Raw genomic sequence first — 14,499 nt, 5'->3', positions numbered from 1 at the left:
TAGTCCGGTAGTCGTAGCGACATTGAAAATCTGGAGGCAGTTGCGCCAGCACTTTAGGCTGGGGGCGGGGTCAAGGGAAATGCCGATTCAAGGGAATCACAGATTTGAGCCAGGGAAGTGGGATGGGAGTTTTCGGAGATGGGACAAGAAGGGAGTCAGGGCATTAAAGGATTTGGTTTTTTTAAAATAGATTTAGAGGACCCAATTCATTTTTTCAAATTAAGGGGCAATTTAGTGTGGCCAATTGACCTACCCTGCACATCTTTGGGTTGTGGGAGCGAAACCTAAGCAAACATGGGGAGAATGTGCAAACTCCACACGGATAGTGACCCAGAGCCGGAATCAAACCTGGGACCTCGGCGCCGTGAGGCAGCATTGCTAACCACTGTGCCACCGTGCTGGCCTAAAGGATTTGGTTCTAGGGGGTCAGTTTGCAGGATTGAAGGAGCTGGGGGTGAAATATAGGTTGGGGCAGGGGTAAATGTTTAATTATATGCAGGTGGGAAGGCGGATCCTGTGGGGTGGAGGTCAGTTTCTCCACCCTGTGCCCTGTCGGGGCGGGGGGATCTGTGGAGTTTTTAACACTCGAGAAGGTGAAGTTTGAGTTGAAGGGAAAGATGGAAGGGTTCTACAATTCATGGGCTTTGTTTATTATGCATTTCAAGAATTGGATGACATCGAACATTAGGGCGGGGGTTGGACTGTGGATGTTGTTGGTGACTATGTATGGGTGGATGGTGGATGGTGGATTCCTGAATCCTTTTCTTTGATGTTTGTACTTAAAATGTTGAGGGTTGTTTGGGGGTTGGTGGGAGAAAAAAATTGTTGGCCAGTCGATTGATATTGTATTTGTTATCATTGATTGTTGGTGGGTGTAAATTTGGAAAAATGTGAAAAAGGAGGAGAATAAAAAATTTATTTTAAACATGTATCTGGATTTTCAAATAAGATGCCCCACAAGAGTCGAATGAATAAGGTTTCAGAATGTGGAGTCAGGGGACAATTGACAAGCTTTGACAAAGAGTCATTCAGACTTGAAACGTTAGTTCCCTTCCCTCCCCACAGATGCTATAAGACCTGCTGAGACCGTGGGGCAGCAGGTGTGAGTCTTGAGCCGGGTCCTCTGGAGGCCATATTCGAGATATCGGACTGGCCGGGGTTGGAAGCGGGTGTGGAGGCCAATGTTTTAGCCTCCGCCTCTCTGATCGCCCGAAGGCGGATCCTGTTGGGGTGGAGGTGCACCGTGGTTGGCACAGTTGCTTCACAGCTCCAGGGTCCCAGGTTCGATTCCCGGCTTGGGTCACTGTCTGTGCGGAGTCCGTACATTCTCCCCGTGTCTGCATGGGTTTCCTCCGGGTGCTCCGGTTTCTTTCCACAGTCCAAAGATGTGCAGGTTAGGTGGATTGGCCGTGCTAAATTGCCCTTAGGTGAGGTGGGGTTACTGGGTTACGGGGTTAGGGTGGAGGTGTGGGTTTAAGTGGGATGCTTTTCCCAAGAGCCGGTGCAGGCCCGATGGGCTGAATGGCCTCCTTCTGCACTGTAAATTCTATGATTCTATGATCTATGATTGTCCAGTACTTTCTGTTTTTGTGACAAGTGACAGAATGGGTTCCCAATTGTCTTCAAAATAGAAAGTAGAGAGTCGGATAAAGGGTATTTATTCATAGTAGTAGAAGGTATGAAGTGGTGTTACAAAAGTATCCATGCTGGGGTCGCTGCTGTTCACAATTTTATCTGCATTATGGAAATAAAAAAACAATTTATAAATTTATGGATGACACCAAGGTGGGAGCAAGGGGCAAGAGGTAGGGTGGGGTGGGGTGTGCATGGGGGGGGGGCATGGTTCGTCAGTACTGAGGAGGAGTGCAACAAATTACAGGAGGATGTTAATAAACTTACAGAATGGGCAAACAATTGGCAAGTTAAGTTCAAAACAGATAAACAAGAGTTGGTATACTTTGGTAGGTAGAATAGAGAAGTCACTTATTATTTGGACGGTGCAAGTCTAGAGAACAAAGGAGATTTTGGAGTACAAAGCTATTAGAAAAGCAAACCAAGCATTAGGCTTTATTTCAAAAGGGATAGAATTGAAAAGTAGGGACTTTGTGCTGAACCTTGGTTAGACCACACTTAAAAATGCTGCGTGCAGTTCTGGTCACCATGTTAGAAAATGTATTTACATCATTGACTGGAAAGGATGCAGAGAAAATATAGAAGCACGATCCTTTACTAAGCTGAGTGGTCTAAGGGTCAAATTATCATAGAATCATAGAATTTACAGTGCAGAAGGAGGCCATTCGGCCCATCGAGTCTGCACTGGCTCATGGAAAGAGCACCCTACCCAAGGTCAACACCTCTACCCTATCCCCATAACCCAGTAACCCCACCCAACACTAAGGGCAATTTTGGACACTTAGGGCAATTTATCATGGCCAATCCACCTAACCTGCACATCTTTGGACTGTGGGAGGAAACCGGAGCACCCGGAGGAAACCCACGCACACACGGGGAGGATGTGCAGACTCCGCACAGACAGTGACCCAAGCCGGAATCGAACCTGGGACCCTGGAGCTGTGAAGCAATTGTGCTATCCACAATGCTACCGTGCTGCCCCAATGGATATGAAGCCATCCAGTGGTGGGCAACGGCTAAAACCGGATGTCTGGCTGCTCAAATTGGCAGGGTGGAGAAAAGGATGAAGGGGCGACCTAATGGAGGTCTTTAAAATTATGAAACCTTCCAATAGAGTGGATGAAGAGAGAGTGTCTCGTTTTGGAGGAAGACCATTGAGGCCATCAATATAAGATACTCATCAAGAATTCCAATAGGGAATTCAGAAGAAACTTACTTTACCCAAAATGGTTGAAGCAAACAGTATGGACGTATTTTATGATTGTACGAGAAAGAGTAGAGGAAATTCTCCAGGATGTTGCCTGGGCTGAAAGATTTCAGCTATGAGGGCTAGGGCTGTTTTCCTTAGAGCAGAGAAGGGACCTGATTACGGCGTGCAAGATTATGAAGGACATAGATAGGGTAGATAGGAACTTTCCCCCTTAGTAGAGGAGTCAATAACCAGGGGGCATAGGTTTACCATAGCATACACTGGATAAAAGCAAATTACTGTGGATGCTGGATTCAAAAAACCAAAGAGAAAATGCTGGAAAATCTCAGCAGGTCTGGCAGCATCTGTAGGGAGAGAAAAGAGCTAAAGTTTTGAGTCCAATGACTCTTTGTCAAATCTGGATAGCATACAGGGCTACAGACCAGATGCTGATAAATGGGATTAGAATAGATCGGTGCTTGAAGGCCGGTGCAGACAGGATGGTCTCTTTCTGTGCTGTAAAACTCTAAGACTCTATTTGACGGAAAGCAAGACAAACATACGAACGAGATGGGAATAGATGGTTACAATGGTAGATTTAGATGGGAGAAGATAGGGGGAGCTTAGGTGGAGCATAAACCCCTGTATGGACAGGATGGGCTCCTGTGCCATATATCGTATGTAATCTTATGATTATTGCCCCAAGTTGCTCACAGCCGAGTCCAGAAGATTAATTTTCAATTCCTGGACACCCCATAGTAATGTTAGAGGGTTGGGTTGCCTTGATAATTACTAACCCCAGCAACACAGCTCTCTGTTATCTCAGTGGATTAGTGGCTAGAGTCTTTACTGGCACACAACAGAGTTCTCAAATTTCACTGCTGGTACAGGCACCCCTTGTTAAATCACAGGTACAAAGGAAACACCCAATAGCATTGTTATTTCGTTAAAGGCCAGGTTGGTATACAGCGAGGAGCTCAACAACACAATCATTATCAAGCAAATACATTTGACACCCAATTTCTGTTCATTCAGGAAAAAAAAACTAAACATAAAGAAACAAAACTCAAGACAACAAACAATGCCTCGCAGAACGAACATGAAAAACATCGCTGGGTTGGTGTCCCAGCAGGCTGGATTTTACACTGTCCACGCCATTTGCCGTGGGCAGGGGTGGACAAGCTGTTTTTGAAAAATAAATGTTGTAACGGTGGGGCATCTGGGTGGGGGTGGCCTTTGCACATCGGAGGGTGTGCCCCCCCCCCCCCCCCACCCCCCCCCCCCCCCCCCACCTCCACAAACACAGTGATGTTACATCCCCCTTTATATCTCCCCCATCTGGCCTCCAAAACCTGCAACCCCCATCCCGCTTGCCCCCCCCCCCCAATCTCCCTAGCATGATCCCTTGCCACCCACAAAGAACCAACTTATCTGATTCCGATGCCAATCGTCACGTTTCCGTGGATCCACTTACAATTCAGTTCTGGCACTGCTGGGGCAGCTGGGGCTTCTGACCAATCAGATTGGTCGGCGGCTCTCGCGGGCCGAACTTCCCCTCACCGAGGGGGCGGAAGTTCCACTCTCATGACTCTAAGTCACTCTATGACTCTGTTAAATGGGAATAGTATAGATTGGTATTTGGTGGTCGGCATAGACATCTTGGGCGAAGGGCCTGTTTCACTGCTGTATGGCTGCTGTGTGGCTCTATGACTCTCAGCCTGTTTAGCTCGTTGGCAACGCGTTATCACTGTGGGGTGTTTTTTTGGTGGCGTGGGGGGGGGGGGGGGGGGGTTTATCAGCTGCTGTCTGTTTCTTGCACAGTGTATAAAGAACAAATGGCAACAGCAGCAGACCATTAAACCGCAACAAGAATGTAGGGGTCACCCCACTGGATTCACTCGATCTAGGAGTAGCTGATGATCAGGTCGAATGGTTACAACCTACTGGCACGTTGCTGAGAGCAATTCAAATTGCAGAATTAAAGGGACGTGCAGCAAAGAACATGGGCTCGGTTCTCCGTCGGCGGGATCCTCCGTCTCGCCGGCAGCGCACTCACGACCGCGGAATTCCCAATGGCGTGGGGGTGCCCACAATGAGAAACCCCCATTGGCTGGCTGCCCGGGCGGAGAATCCCGCTGCCGGCGGGAGCGCACTGCGCCCGAAAACAGGTGTCACGGGACGGAAAATCCCGCCCCATGGATCTGGATGTCCCGTCCAGCCAAAGACAGGCACCCGGGAGCTGAAGCAAAGTGGATGTCAACAGATATTGTCGTGAGAAAAATGGAGCTTGGAGTCATTTCCAAATTGGATTCCAGCAGCTCGCTCAATTTCATGTAAAATCAATACACCAGAGATTAAAGGAAGCAAGGAAGTGGCAGCTCAGTCTGGGAGATTCTCAAAATGGTCCGATCATTATGCTTTGGTTGTTGAAGCTGAGTGCCCTACAACAGTGTCTGAAACCTGGTTTACAAAATCTACTCATTAGGGCGGCACGGTGGTGCAGTGGTTAGCACTGCTGCCTCGCGGCACTGAGGGCCCCGGGTTCGATCCCGGCCCCGGATCACCGACCGTGTGGAGTTTGCACATCCTCTCCCTGTTTGCCAAACATGTGCAGGTTAGGTGGATTGGCCACCCTAAAATTGCCCCTTAACTGGAAACAAAAATAATTGTGTACTCTAAATGTTTTAAAAAACGACAGCTACTCATTGTGCTCATGAAATAAGAACTGACCAGAATTCGGATGGGTGACAGGCATGGATCTCTGCTGCATCTGGTTTGAGGTCCCAGCTGTGTTTAGGTTCATCTGGCTCATGGTCTTTCGTGGATCGTGCCATGTTGTTATCCTGTCTACATGGCTGTAAAATAAGAAGATTGAACGAAAGGTTAGACTCAACATAATCTTTTCCTCCCTGGTAGCAATTCAACATATGCAGTACGCGCGGAGAATCCATTAAGATGCAACTTCCTTTGCGATTGCCTCCATCGCACTCGACTGTGCTTCCGAAAGAACTTCATGCCACGTGCATAGTGCTCGGAGGACAAGTTGCCTCATGGCTGACTGGTACAAAAGGTGAAGTCACACGGGATCAGAGATGAGGTGGTAAGATGGATACGGAACTGGCTCGGTCGCAGAAGGCAGAGGGTAGCAGTAGAAAGGTGTTTTTCTGAATGGGAGATTGTGACTAGTGGTGTTCCACAGGGATCAGTGCTTGGGCCTATGTTTGTAGCCTACATAAACGATTTGGAGGAAAACGTAGCTGGTCTGAATAGTAAGTTTGCCGATGACACCAAGCTTGGTGGAGTGGCAGATAGTATTGAGGATTGTCAGAGGATACAGCAAGACAGAGATAGGTTGGAGACTTGGGCAGAGAAATGGCAAATGGATTTTAATCCAGACAAATGTGAGGTAATGCATTTTGGTAGGTCTAACAAAGAGGGGAAATATACAGTAAATGGCAAAACTCTTAGGAATATAGAAAGTCAGAGAGATCTGGGAGTACAGTTGCACAGATCTTTGAAAGTGGCAACACAAGTGGACAAGGTAGTCAAGAAAGCATTTGAAAGGGCAGCACGGTGGTGCAGTTGTTAGCACTGCTGCCTCACGGCGCCAAGGTCCCAAGTTTGATCCCGGCTCTGGGTCATTGTCCGTATGGAGTTTGCACATTCTCCCCGTGTTTGTGTGGGTTTCGCCCCCACAACCCAAAGATTTACCCAGAGAGTAGTGGGGGCATGGAATGCACTGGCTGTGGAAGTAGTTGAGTCGGAAACATTAGGGACCTTCAAGCAGCTATTGGATAGGTACATGGATTACGGTAAAATGATATAGTGTAGATTTATTTGTTCTTAAGGGCAGCATGGTAGCATTGTGGATAGCACAATTGCTTCACAGCTCCAGGGTCCCAGGTTCGATTCTGGCTTGGGTCACTGTCTGTGCGGAGTCTGCACATCCTCCCCGTGTCTGCGTGGGTTTCCTCCGGGTGCTCCGGTTTCCTCCCACAGTCCAAAGATGTGCAGGTTAGGTGGATTGGCCATGATAAATTGCCCTTAGTGTCCAAAATTGCCCTTAGTGTTGGATGGAGGTGTTGACTTTGGGTAGGGTGCTCTTTCCAAGGGCCGGTGCAGACTCAATGGGCCGAATGGCCTCCTTCTGCACTGTAAATTCAATGATAATCTATGATTAATCTAGGACAAAGGTTTGGCACAACATCGTGGGCTGAAGGGCCTGTTCTGTGCTGTATTTTTCTATGTTCTATGTGCAGGATAGGTGGATTGAACACGCTAAATTGCCCCTTAATTGGAAAAAATGATTTGGGTACACTACATTTATAAAAATAGAAAGAAAAAAAAAAGCATATGAAATGCTTGCCTTCATTGGTCGGAGCATGGAGTATAAAAACTGGCAAGTCATGCTACAGTTGTACAGAACCTTGGTAAGGCCACAATTGGAATATTGCGCGCAATTCTGGTCACCACACTACCTGAAGGATCGGGAGGCTTTGGCGAGGGTGCAAAGAAGGATTTTAATAATAATATAATCTTTATTATTGTCACAAGTAGGCTTAAATTAACACTGCAATGAAGTTACTGTGAAAATCCCCTAGTCGCCACACCCTGGCACCTGTTCTGGTACACTGAGAGAGAATTCAGAATGTCCAAATTACCTAACAGCGCGTCTTCCGGGATTGTGGGAGGAAACCGGAGCACCCGGAGGAAACCCACGCAGACACGGGGAGAATGTGCAGACTCCGCACAGGCAGTGACCCAAGCCGGGAATCAAACCTGGGACCTGGAGCTGTGAAGCAACAATGCTAACCACTGTGCTACCGTGCCGCCCATAATAGGATGTTGCCTGGTCTGGAGGGTGTTAGGAGAGGCTGAATAGACTTGGACTGTTTTCAATAGAAAGACGGAGGTTGAGGGGCGGCCTGATCGAGGTCGACAAGATAATGGGGGCATGGATAGGGTGGATGGGCAGGCACTCTTTCCCAGGGCGGAGGGGTCAGTCACTAGGGGTTTAAGGTCCGCGGGGCAAAGTTTAGAGGAGATGTGCGAGGCAGGCTTTTTACACAGAGGGTGGTGAGTGCCTGGAACACGCTGCAAGGGGATGTTGTGGAAGCAGATACATTAATTCCACTCAAAAATCATCTCGACAAATACATGGATAGGATAGGTATGGAGGGATACGGCACGAGGAAGTGCTGAGAGTTTTGGCCAAGGGTGGTATCATGACCGGTGCATTTTTGGAGGGCCGAAGGGTCTGTTCCTGTGCTGTATTGTTCTTTGTTCTTTGAAAGCACAGCTGGGAAGAAGGAATGGCGGTAATGCTGCTGGACTAGTAATCCCGAGGCCCAAGCTCATGGCCTGGGTTCAAACTCCACTATGGCAACCGGTGGAATTTAACTTCAATTAACAAACCTGGAAGTGAAATCTAGTCTTGGTAATGGTGACCATGAAACTATTGTCAATTGTTGCAAAAACGATGGGCAAGGCTACGGGAATAAGGCAGGGGGAGAGGTAGAATGCTCTTTCAGAGAACAGCTCAGACTCAATGGGCCGAGGGACCTCTTTCTGCACTGTGAAGAGTTTCTGGCTCACTAATGTTCTTTAGGGACGGAAATCGGCCATCCTTACCCGGTCTGGTCTACTTGTGACTCCAGATGCATAGTCGTTGACTCTTAACCGCTCTCAGAAATGGCCGAGCAAGGTACTCAGTTCAAGGGCAATTCGGGATGGGCACCAAATGATGGCCTTGCCAGTGACACCCACAAACCATGAAATAATTTTTAAAAAGACACTCTGACGTAACACTGGAAACCTTCCCTTAATTTCTCCCACCTTTTCTCCCCTTTGTTACATCTCTCAGCTCCACCATTCCCCAAATTTAGACAATAATTAGAAATATCACTCTTCAGCTGTACATCTGAAGGGACATAAAGTCGACACAACCTCAGATTTCCCCTCTGGGCTCTGTTTATTTCCTTCTCAGCTAAGTTGTCTGGCTAAACTGGCAACTCGCAGTGAGGCAAGGGGAGGCGGGAGAAAAAAGAAAGACTTGCATTTGGAAAGCGTCCTTTACAACCTGGGGACTTCCGAAATCACTTCACCACCATTTAAAAATCCTTTTGAAACATAATCACTCTAATAATGTACCAAACCTTGGATAAGTATTGATCAGAACAGCTGGAACAACTACCCTGCTCTTCTTCAAGTAGTGTTAAGGGATCTTAACCGGCGGGGTTGGCGTCACGCCAGCCGGTGCTGAAGGGCCGGCCGGCGCGGTTTTGGCGCATGCGCGGGAGTGCCAGTGTGTGCTAGCGTCATCTCAGCACATGCGCAGGGGGGTTCTTCTCCACGCCGGCTATGGCGGTCCGTTACAGCGGCCGGCGCGGAGGGAAAGAATGCCCCCACGGCACAGGCCCGCCCGCGGATCGGTGGGCCCTGATCGCAGGCCAGACCACCGTGGGGGCCACCCCCGGGGCCAGATCCCCCCCCCGTGCCCCCCCAAGGACTCCGCAGGACGTCCACAGAGCCAGGTCCCGCCGGTAAGGACCTGGTGTATTTCACGCTGGCGGGACCCGCCGAAAACAGGCAGCCACTCAGCCCATTGCGGGCCGGAAAATCGCTGGGGGGGGGGGGGGTCCGCTGCCAACGGCCCCCGGCCGGCGCGGCGCGATTCCCGCCCCCGCCGAAAAACAGGCGGCGGAGAATCCGACAGCCGGCGTCGGGTGGCGGGGCGGGATTCACACCCCTTGTCTTGGTTTAATATCACCAAAGGGCAGCATCCCTAGCCACACTCCACTGGAGATTGGGCATTGACCTTCTGCTTAAACTCTAGGGCGAGACTTGAATCCACAAACTAGCAACAGAGAGGTAAGGGTTGCTGCCCACTGAGTCACAACTGATCCCTGGGAAAGAAAGGTGGGAGAACTAACATAATGTGCCACCGTGATATTGGACTAATCAAGTAGACCCTTTGATATTTTGCTCTCTTTCACTTCATGGCACAGTTGAAGTCTTCCTATGCGTGCAGTTATCACTACCAAGAAACCACAGCTTTCAGGGCGTTTTCTGACTCACCCACCCCAATGTTCTCATTTTAAAAAAAAATCTATTGTGACTGCACTGATCTCTGTGTCAAACACTCAGGCTGCACAGCTACCACCCAACAAAACGTACAGTGCAGTGTGAAAGGCACGGGCCCCATTGTGCAACCTGCAGAACTTGTCTCAACATGTTCGCTCGTTCCTCTTAGAGATAACACTGCACACGTGTATTCAATAAAAAGAGGCACAAATCTCCCAGGGCTGCACCTAATTTCCTCATTCCCATTCAGCTGAAAACTGCTTTAGAGGTCTTCCAGACCTATGCTGTCCATTAGAAATTTACTATACCCCATGCAGACAGACTGCAAAGACAATTTGTTTTACACACAACTTACTTTGTCACTTTGCACATAATTAAGCCTGTTAATGTAGCCTCATGTACGTAAGCAGTTACAGAGGGTGAATTTCACCAGCACTTTGGAGGCAGGCTGGGGGGTAGCTGGGCTGAAATAATGGTGGTGGAAGGTGACAAGAAGCGAGTCCCAATACCTTCCCACCACTACACGATATTGCCAGCAGTGGAATTCAGGGAGTTGGCCAATTGGGTTCATCCAGTGCCAAGTTAAGGGCCACTTCCCAACACCTGCTGGAATTTTATGCTGTAGCATGGAGCCTCTGCAGTGGGGTAGACTACCGGGTAAACCCAGGCATCCTCCAGCAATTTCCCAGGGGCGAGGGTCAGCAGTGTGATCATCAGACCACAGAGCCTAAAGCATCAGAAACAGATCCTTCCAACTAACTGATCCATGCTGGCCTTTATGTTTCACAAGAGCCTCTTCCCGTATCCCTTCACTGAACTCAGAATCCCTACAGTGCAGAAGGAGGCCATGCGGCCCATCGAGACTGCACCGAACCTCTGAAACAGCACCCTACCTAGGCAACACGCCCTCACCCTATCCCCTTTTGGACACTAACGGGCAATTTAGCATGGCCAATCCACCTAACCTGTATAGCTTTGGGCTGTGGGAGGAAACCGGAGCACCCGGAGGAACCCCACGCAGACACGGGGAGAACGTACAACCTCCACAGAGACAGTTACCCAAAGCTGGAATTGAACAGTCCCTGGCCCTGTGAGGCAGCATATCTCTATCAACATATTTTCTATTCTTGAACCCCTTAGATGTTTCACTAACTTCTCCTTAAAAACATCTGTACTATTTGTCTTGGCTATGTGGTGACCTGACAGGGCCTAGTTTTGAGCCCAATTAAATTGGATATTTTAAATTAAAGAATTGGGCACTTTAACTCAAACTGCAGTCAAAGCTCAGGCGGGGGGAGGAGAATTCAGACTTGACCAAAGTCAAATACACAGAAACATGTCTGGAACACACCCGTCAATCATCCACCAGGAGACCATCGCACTCTATTGATACGCATCGGTCTATTGTCAGCAGCCCAGATCGAGCCAGACTCTCGGGCACCCAGCATTTCTGCCGTTACGTTATATGGGAACAGATTAAGTGCAGCACACACCACCACAAGTAGGCTTCATTGAAGTTACTGTGAAAAGCCCCTAGTCGCCGCATTCCGATGCTTGTTCGGGGAGGCTGGTACAGGAATTGAACCGTGCTGCTGGCCTGCCTTGGTCTGCTTTAAAGCCAGTGATTTAGCCCAGTGTGCCAAACCAGCCCAGAGATGGGACACCTGGGACGGGCTCACATGTCCTGTCAAACGGTCATCACCCGGACTATTGGGTGTTGAGATCCCCTTCGGAAGCATCATTGGCAGGAAGCCACGGGAAATGGAAAACGGAAGAAAAGGGAGGGGGGATAAAAACAGGCACCCGAGGCACATCAGCAGTGAAGACTCCAGGCAGAGGCAATCGGGACATCTGAAAAGGAAGGTTGGAAGAAAGAAGCTGCCAGCGAGACCCGTCTTTGTGACGACGGACCAAAGGGACTCAAGAATCGGACACACAGTTCAATTAAGCCATCTTTGTACAATCAAATCTTGGGTGTTTCTAGTATTATGTATTTTGGGTTAATTTATGGGTTAATTGCGTGTTTAATAAAGATTGTTAAATTTATACTTGTGTTTGTCCTTTGTTCTCCTCACTATTAAAACACGCCTAGGTAAAAACTTTGAGGAAGTAAACTGGTTGAAAGTATCCAAATTTTTAAAAATTCATTTACGGGATGTGGTCATCGCTGGTTAGGCAGGCATTTATTGCCCATCCCGAGTTGCCCTCCAGAAGGTGGTGGTGAGCTGCCTTCTTGAACCGCTGCAGTCCTTGAGGTGTAGGTATACCCACTGTGTTGTTAGGGAGGGCATTCCCGGATGTTGCCCAGCGACAGTGAAGGAACGGCGATATATTTCCAAGTCAGGGTGGTGAGTGACTTGGAGGGGAACCTCCAGGTGGTGGGGTTCCCAGATATCTGCTCCTCGTCCCTTCCTGAGGGTAGTGGTCGTGGGTTTGGAAGGTGATGTCTCTGGAACCTTGGCGCGTTCCTGCAGTGCATCTTGTAGATGGTGCACACGGCTGCCACTGTTCGTCGGTGGCGGAGGGTTTGAATGTTTGCGGAATGGGAAGCAATCAAGCGGGCTGCTTTGTCCTGGATGGTGTCAAACTTCTTCTTGAGTGTTGTTGTAGCTGCACTCATCCAGGCAAATGGAGAGTATTCCATTACACTCCAGACTTGTGCCTTGTAGTTGATGGACAGGTTTTGGAGGGTCAGAAGGTGAGTTACTCACCGTAGGATTCCTAGCCTTTGACCTGCCCTGGTAGCCACAGTATTAATATGGCTAGTCCAGTTCAGTTCCTGATCAATGGTAACCCCCAGGATGTTAATTGGGGGTTACCATTGAATTGGACAGATACAGCAGCTACGTCATGTGGTAGCAAATTCCACATTCTCATCACTGAATAAAGAAATTTCTCCCGAATTCCCTGTTGGTTTTAGTTGCACTTTTTGTACTTATGACCTTCGGTTGTGGACTCTCCCGTAATGGTCGAACCATTTTCTCTACATCTGCCCTATCAAAGACTTTCACTTTTTCAAATTAAAAAAAAATACATTTTAGAGTACCCAATTCATCTTTTCCAATTAAGGGGCAATTTAGCATGGCAAATCCATCTACCCTGCACATCTTTGGGTTGTGGGGGCGAAACCCACGCAAACACGGGGAGAATGTGCAAACTCTACACGGACAGTGACCCAGAGCCAGGATCGAACCTGGGACCTCAGCGCCATGAGGCAGCAGTGCTACTCACTGTGCCACCGTGCTGCCCTGTCAAAGCCTTTCATGATTTTAAAGACTTTCATCAGGTCACCCCTCAGCCGAGACAAGAGTTCCAGCCCATTCAGCCTTTCCTAAGAATAAGTATATCCTCTCAGTTCTGATATCACTCCAAAATGCTCTTATTTAAATAGCACCTGCTTTGACCCAAGGACCCCCAGTCAGGGATACAAGGCTCCAATAGCACCAGTGTCCTCTCATGCCCGTGTCCAGCAAAGGTCTAAAGTGCTGCTCTCCTGACAGATGGAAGCTCAACATGGCTATGGGCGACTGACTCTGCTAACCAATGATATCTGTGGCAATGGATACAGCCAAAGCATCCTTTTCTGCTCTGGAGCTTAAACTTAAATGACAAAAGCATTTACAATATCTGATGCCGCATCTCTGAACATCAGTGGGTAAAGAAGATAATGGACTTGATAGGCGCGTTTTAATGGCCGCATCGCGCCTGACCAGTCATAATGGCACCTGAGGGGGGGGGGTCTCCCAGGCCATTAGAGGCCCCTGGGTGGTGGGGGACAGGCAGTATGGCACCCTGGTATTCCCTCTGGCACCCAGGCAAGTTGGCAGTGCCACCCTTTTCGGCTGTATACAATGTTTTCAGTAAAACTGCACGCTGCAATGAGACAAGCACTTACACTCTTTTCAACTGAATCAATTTCTCACAACTATCACGTTTATTGTGGCTATAGTCTTACTAGACTGGAATACAGGCCCAATTTGCCCAATCTTTCTTCATAGGTCAGTCCCACCATACCCGGAACAGACCTGTGCACTAGTCTATGGCAATAATACCATTCAGAGTTAGGGGGACCAAAGCTGCACAAGGTACTCCAGGCGGGGTCTAACCAAGCTTCTGTACAACTGCAGCAAGATTTCACTATACCTGCGATAAAGGCTAGCATTGCATTAACCTTCCTAAAAGCTTGCTGCATGGTGTCTGGCAGCATCATGGTGCCATGGCCATGAATGATATTCCTCCTGACTCCAGCCATAAGCCCAAGGATAAGAGCCCCACCTGGTCGGCTAACGTTGATGGCATATCTTGCGGTACGTACACCAGACCGCTTGCATGGAGTTCGTGGCACAAATGACTCCCCCACTTGCATGCCGTGATGGCTACATAGAAATAAGGAGCAGGAATAGGTCAATCCAGCCTGCTCTGCCATTTTAAAATCCTGATGTCAATATCTGTAGTGGAAACAGCTTGTTGGCGCGCCTTCTGCTGTTCACCTCCATTGGGAAAGGAAAGGGAATCCTGGCTCCTCCGGAGGGTTTCTGGGAATGGGGACTGTGGTGTTCTTTGTGTTGCTAAATTCAGGATGGTTGGCCTAGTGT

The 14,499-nt window shown here is 48.7% G+C and overlaps 1 protein-coding gene across 2 annotated transcripts in view; it reads right to left on the bottom strand.

Moving 5' to 3' along the window:
* The window catches only part of LOC140389598 (WW domain-containing transcription regulator protein 1-like), a 190,969-nt gene that overhangs the window by 50,362 nt on the left and 126,108 nt on the right, over window positions 1–14,499 (bottom strand). For both annotated transcript variants that reach the window (XM_072473864.1, XM_072473865.1), the window contains exon 2: window positions 5,552–5,676. In XM_072473864.1, coding sequence (XP_072329965.1) covers window positions 5,552–5,676 — 125 coding nt within the window. The remainder of the gene's footprint in view (window positions 1–5,551; window positions 5,677–14,499) is intronic.

Source organism: Scyliorhinus torazame, chromosome 14 (genome assembly GCF_047496885.1).
Source record: "Scyliorhinus torazame isolate Kashiwa2021f chromosome 14, sScyTor2.1, whole genome shotgun sequence".
NCBI lineage: Eukaryota > Metazoa > Chordata > Chondrichthyes > Carcharhiniformes > Scyliorhinidae > Scyliorhinus > Scyliorhinus torazame.
This window is presented reverse-complemented; position numbering and strand designations above follow the sequence as displayed.